Consider the following 6663-nt stretch of genomic DNA (forward strand, 5'->3'; position numbering starts at 1 on the left):
AAAAAAAAAAAAAGAGGGGAGAGAACAGCCAAGGATTTGGGAACTGGGAACAAAAGAGTTGGGAACTGGTAGGAGAAACAACTCTAGGTTTCTTCAGCCCTCTTTGAGCTGGGAGTCCTCCAAAGAGACAATCACCCAGCAGTTGCCAAGGAAGTCATAGCAAGAGGGGCCAAGGAGATAGCTCAACAACACAACACCTGCCCAGCAAGCATCAGTTGTGAGTTCAGTTCCCAGTACCAAGAAAACATGATAGCAGGAATGAGCCTCAGGGAAGTTCCCGCAAGAAGGTAAATTGTACTCAGATATCTTTGGAGAAACAAAAACTTTGGTTTATGGAGGATGAGAAATGAGGGGCCACTGCTGTCTGGGTCTGATGCCATCTAAAGATAGACACCAGTCTGTCAGGCAAGAAAGTTGCCTGGAATGTCATTGAGTTGCCATGACTACATGCTGAGGTAACTGAGCTTCTCTGTGGACCATTCTAGCAGTCAGGTAGAACTAATCATTCTCCTTTGCAGTGGCAGCTTAATTACCATGATCTTGATTTTTGCATAATTTATCCAACGTGTAAAGTTGGGCCTTTGAATCAGAAAGACCTGAGTTGGAATCCTAGTTTTGCCCCCTTTTCACTACGAACCATGTGCCTAACTAGGGAACACAGGAGTGTCAGAGGATGGGGCTGCAGTCCCCCCTCTAAGAGGGGTGTGCTTTACCTATTTCTGTAGCTAAGAGAAAAGTTGGGGAATAAACCAGCACAGGTCCCTGGTTAAAGAACCCACTCTTATGGGTAACTGGTGCCTGCGTATATCAGAGGGAGCTGCAGTGTAGACAGCCAGCTATTCTTCAGTTAAAAACAGCAATTCCCTTCAGTTAAAAACAGAAATGTTGGAATTGGAGAGAAGTGGCGCTCCAGGCTAAAATACTGTCATAAGAGCACTCGCTGCTGGCCTTACATACACTTAGAACTGGTGCCTCCCTGGCACAGTTTGAACCTTCTGAAAGTTTTCAACCAACCTCAGACCAACACTCAGAAAGGCATCCTTTATCCTCTTGAGACTAAAATTATAGTTTGTAAGCTACTAACAGAGGAAACTGAAGGGGAGGAGATTGTGAGAAAGATAAGGTGTGATTATCCTGGCCATAGAGACTGACATCGAGGTCTCTTAACAGGAGATTACTCTTCTCTTCCAGACTAGGGTTTTTCTCACATCTTACTCTGGAAACCTACTTTCATATGCAACTCACTTTATCAAGTCTAATAAAGTTTTGTGTTTTTATTTTTTGGGGGGAGGGGGTGAGACAAGGTTTCACTCTGCAGCCCAGACTAAGCTGAAATTTGTGATTCTCCTGCCTCAGCCTCCAGAGTGCTGGCATTGCACAGGTCTACTCCCACCACCACCAGCAGCTAGAAAATATAAAGATGGTGAGACCCTGGGGAAACCCTGCCATAGTGTGCTTTATTACCATCAGCTGTAGAGTTCTTACTAGTCAGTTCTGGTTGTTTTGTCTCCATTTGTGCAGATCTGGAGCCCATATAAGCAGCCGGGATGTACCGGAGACCTTGATGGCCGCATTGAGGATGATTCCCGTTGCCTCTATACCCATGAAGAGTACATCAGCCTGGTGCTGAATAGCGGGAGTGGCCTATCCCATGACTACGCCAACCAGTCCGTCCAGGAGGACCCTCGAATGATGGCCTTCTTTGACTCCCTGGTCCGCCGGGAGATCGAGGGGTGGAGTTCGGACTCAGACAGTGACCTCAGCGAAAGCACCATCCTCCAGCTGCATGCAGGAGTCAGCGAGCGCTCAGGCTACACTGACTCAGAGTCCTCAGCCTCACTGCCCCACTCCCCGCCTCCCACTGTGGACGAGTCCACCGACAGCGCCTTCCACCTGGGCCCTCTACGGGTCACTGCTACACCCGCAGTGGCATCTGCCCCACCTGCGCCCACCTGTGAGGACACAGCCTCTCGCCAGCAGCGCCTCTCAGCTCTGCGACGTTACCAGGACAAACGCCTCCTGGCCCTGTCCAATGAGTCAGATTCAGAGGAGAACGCCTGTGAAGTCGAGCTGGACACAGACCTCTTCCCCCGGCCCCGTTCGCCAAGCCCTGAGGAGGAGTCCAGCAGTTCCAGCAGCTCCAGCAGCTCAGAGGATGAGGAGGAGCTGAATGAACGCCGAGCCTCCACCCGGCAGCGGAATGCCGCTCGGAGGAGGCAGAAGTCGCTCCGTGAGGAGCGGCCTAGTGCACCCACCAAGCCTGCCAGCACCTACATTGGTGAAGACAACTGCGACTACCCACAGATCAGAGTAGATGATCTCTCCTCCTCTCCAACCTCCTCCCCAGAGCGGAGCACTTCTGCCCTGGAGATTCAGCCCAGCCGAGCGTCACCAACCTCGGACATAGAGTCAGTTGAGCGAAAGATTTATAAAGCTTACAAATGGCTCCGTTACTCCTACATCTCCTACTCTAATAACAAAGATGGAGAGACTTCTCGAGTGGCAGGGGATGTGGATGAAGGGAGAGCAGGAACCAGCCACAAGGACAATGCTGCCCCTTCTTCTAGTAAAGAAACCTCTCTGAGCGCAGCCTCTGCCCAGAGGAACCAGGACCTGCCCCCAGAAGGCTGCAGCAAAGATGTGTGTAAAGAAGGGACTGCCACTAGAAGTCCCAGCCATGGCCCAGGCCATGAGCACAGCAGCCACCCTCGGGCAGAGGCACCAGAGGGCACCTCTCAGGATGTTAACAGTGGGGGCTCAGTAGAATATTCTTTTGAAACAAAGAAGCTCAATGGAAAGGCCCTGAGTAAGGCCCTGAGCAGCCGAGCTGAAGAGCCTCCTTCTTCTCCGGTGCCCAAGGCATCGGGCTCCACTCTTAGCAGTGGCTCTGGCAACTGCTCTAGGACCCAGTCTGATGACAGTGAGGAGAGAAGTGTAGAAACCATCTGTGCCAACCACAACAATGGACGCCTACACCCTCGGCCCCCGCACCTGCATAACAATGGGCAGAACTTTGGGGAGCTAGAGGCAGTAGCCTGTTCCTCCCCAGGACATCCGGACACTGACCATGATAACTCGGGGACTCTTGTACAAAAAGACTGTTGTGGGTCCGAAATGGCCTGTGAGACCCCCAGTGCTGGAGCAAGAGAGAACCCCACTGACACCCCAGCCACAGACAGCAGCAGGGCCATTCATGGCCACAGTGGCCTCAAAAGGCACCGAGTTGAGTTAGAAGACACGGATTCAGAGAATTGCTCCTCAGAGAAGAAACTGAAAACATGATAAACACAAAGGGAAACCCAAAAGCTACAAAAAGTAGCTTTAGAAAAAATATTCTTGTTTAGTGAATACAGCAGAAAGGAAAAAAGTATTAAAGGCACATAAAACCAGGGCCTGAAATTTTGTGTCTGCTGCTGCTCCCTTCCATTCAATATTCAACCGTGGGTCTGAATGTCTAGCTGGCCATTGATCTGTGTTGTGTTAAGAAAGGGGAAAGGGCCAAGGGCCAAGCAACTCCATTCTAGTGAGACAAGCGCACAGTGCACCTGGGCAAGGGTCACTAAAAGTCTTTGTTAAGACATTGGACTCTGGCTCCTGTGAGTGCATGCACTGGCACTTGGGTGCTCTCTGTCTCGTGAGACTTCTGGTGGTTGTCCATCAGCAAGGACCCGTGCATGGGCCTGTAGTTTTTGCCATCTCACCCTGTTCACACATCACGGTGTTCAGGTCTTGAGGAGGAGTGCCCAGTAGATGAGATTGTGCGGCTGTTGTAGGTTATACCCGGAGAGCAGAAGGGGCCTTCGGACAGCAGCTCTGCTGGAACGGGAACCATAGTTCTTTTCTTAACCTTCCATGTTTTCTCTCAGTAGTGCTTCTTCATTGAGGCTATAACATGGAGATAGTAAAAGTGAGGCATTTCCTATCTAAGAGGCCAGCACTTAGATTTGAGAACATGTGGATCCCTGGAGAATTTCATTGTTTGTGAATTGAGCAGCGCGTAATATGTCCCAGATTATAACTAGTCCTGGATAACACACTTTAACCAGTTAGGCGCTAGTTCTGAAGAGACTTGAGGCCAAGGGCTTCCTTGGCTACATTTGATGGAGACAGGGCACATTGAGGTGGGAGGAAACAGCTCTCCAGAACTCTGTCCAGACTACCACCGTGGCTGTTAGAGGTGTGTTACTGAAGTGTGGTGAAGACCAGGCTGAGGACTACATGCTTTTATCTCAACCCAAAGTTGAGCAACTGGTGTCTTCCCTCAGGCTGCAGGTAGTAGCGGCTGTGCTGTTAGGCATCTCTTAAAGGGACAGATTCTTGTTGAGTAGGTCTGGTGAGAAAGAGGCAGAGGGGCTGGGGAGAAGAGTCTTTGGCTTAACTCCTGGCTGTCAAAGGAAATTCAGTTCTGTTGAGATAGGGAATGTTTCAGAGAATGAAGGGTCAAAAAAGGCTTTCAGCATTTCAGTGGTGGTTGTTACAGTTACTCAGCTACCAATGCAGGGCATGCAAGACAGGAAGACCTAGTAAGAATGGTCGAGTGTCTTATTGGCACAGACATCAAGAAAGGCAGAATACTGGCAAGAGATGGAGAGAGAGAGAACAATATGCTTTTCTTGAATGCAAAGGTATTAGGCAATGAGAAGCCCAGCTGGGGTTGGCACAAAAGAGCTAATGTGAGGCTCATGTGTGTGGCCTTTTAGATAAGGACCTGTCCTACTGGAACTGGGACCAAGGGCAGACAACCTGTGGAGGCTGAAGTCTCAAGTCAGACACTGGGGGAGGGAGTTCACATAAAAGGCCAGGGTGGGCGTAAGCCAGAAGGAGCTGCCATCCTGCTCAGCGGTGCAGAAGAGAGGGCGAGCCTGAAGTATGTGTGATGGGCCACATGCGAGAGCGCTGCTGGGGAGGAGGAGGTGTGAGGGAGTAAGAGCGGAGTGAGATGTGTACAGTTCAACACCTGGACTCTCACTGAGGGAGCGGAACAGTGATTTCTGTAACCAATACTAGAATTACTTTGGATTTGTAATTAAAATGGTTCTATGATTTGTCTTTAACTATTCACAGATAATTGTAAATTCTGGTTTTATAAGCCCAAGTTATTTTACATTTGCTTTTCCAAAATGTATTAAATTGGAATTTTGTAATCCTTTATATACAAAAAAGATGCAACCATTCAGTGTGTGTTTCTCTTCCCCTTCTTAGCATACCCAGTCTTTTTATTTTAGGTTCATTTAATCAGCAGGTAGCTTCTTCTGACTTCTCTAAAGACAATCCACATATCTTCCTAGGGAATAAGTAACATTGCCTTGGGAACTAGCTATTGGTAGGTAGTTTCCAAATGCTGAGCTTAGTGTTTCATATTAAAAGTGTTTATCTCATTTGCATCCTGAAAAGAGAAGTCAAAGCTCCCTGCTTTGGTTAACATTAGAAGCCAAGAAAGATTTTTATGAGGATGCCTTCCATTCTTGAGGAGAGACTTTTCTCTCCTTTACCACAGGTTCAGCTCAGCAGGAGAGAGGCCCCATGAAATACTCCCCAGAGGAGGCTAGGAAACAGATGCTCTATAGCTACTCTGTCCTCCCCCACCAGAGATCTCTGTGTGTTTGTGGTCCTGGAAACCGGACCTGCTCTAGTCCTTTCATCTAAACCACTGTGAATTGAGACCCCAACTTTGGAGGTATGTTTAATCCCCAAGTTCTTTGTGGCAGATATTTTCCCTAGAAAGACGGATGGCACTGCTTAGACTAAGGTCAGTTTGAAAGTGCCTATTGTGTTTTCATCTGTATCCCATGCACACAGATGTAAGTGGCAGGTCCAGGTATGTAAAACTCTTTCTCTCCACTTTAGTTCCCACCTGGTTTTGTAAATGAGTTCTGAGGACAATAGGTAAATGAGCTAAGTGAGTTGGCGTGGGACAAATGAAGTTTGCAACTGTGCTTGATTGAATAAGCCGAGAGTCTCTTGTCTATCAAGGTGCCTTCCTCTGCTGAAGCCTTACCTCCTCACAGCCCGGCCTCTTCTCACCCAGTGACCACGTAACTCTTCTCTTGTGTATATGCAAATAAACCTGTTACACACTTCTTCCGTCTTCCTCTTCTCTTCCAGGGAAGACTTGGTTGCTTAGCCACCCTTGCACCTTTCTTTCTTATTTTAATTCTTGCCCAAGTGGAAGCTTGATTCAAAGTCACATTGAAGACTAGAAGACATACTACATTTTTGACATGGTCATTGTCTCTTCTAGGTATTGGGACAAAGGCCAAATCTGACAAAATGTAGGCCAGGGAGGTTGTATCTGGACTTGGTCTCTGTTCCCAGGCTTATAGAGACCCAGGAGATCCGAGTCCCTAGAACTGACACTTTGAATAGATGTAATTTCAGGAGCATTGCTGTAAAGTGAAAGAAGAGCTGTCCACAAAATGTTCTCTGATGAGTCCAGATTGCTTTTCCTGACTTGCCTTAGGTATGCATTTACTTTCTTTTAAGGAGAAAAAATTCATATGCACTGCCTATGTACAGTAAAACTGCTTACTGCAGTTACCCAAATTCTGCCAACTGGAATTCTTATCAGGAAAGCAGGTATTTCCAGAGGAAGACCATCCTTACCACATGGCCTGCAGAGGCTGTGTAACAGGTAAGTCCTGGACTTGCCCCCAGCAGCAGGGC

At 48.3% G+C, this 6663-nt stretch overlaps 1 protein-coding gene across 4 annotated transcripts in view; it reads left to right on the plus strand.

Annotated features, from left to right (window-relative positions):
* The window catches only part of Dcaf5 (DDB1 and CUL4 associated factor 5), a 137837-nt gene extending 131789 nt beyond the window's left edge, over positions 1–6048 (plus strand). For 3 of the 4 annotated variants that reach the window (XM_004624760.2, XM_023702593.1, XM_023702594.1), the window contains one exon: positions 1522–6048. In XM_004624760.2, the coding sequence (XP_004624817.1) occupies positions 1522–3282 (1761 nt within the window). In that variant the 3' untranslated portion in view covers positions 3283–6048. The remainder of the gene's footprint in view (positions 1–1521) is intronic. The other variant, XM_004624761.2, reaches the window with a different exon arrangement.
* The last annotated feature ends 615 nt before the right edge of the window (positions 6049–6663 follow it).

The sequence above is a fragment of the Octodon degus genome, unplaced genomic scaffold (genome assembly GCF_000260255.1).
Source record: "Octodon degus isolate 3935 unplaced genomic scaffold, OctDeg1.0 scaffold00007, whole genome shotgun sequence".
Taxonomy (NCBI): Eukaryota; Metazoa; Chordata; class Mammalia; order Rodentia; family Octodontidae; genus Octodon; species Octodon degus.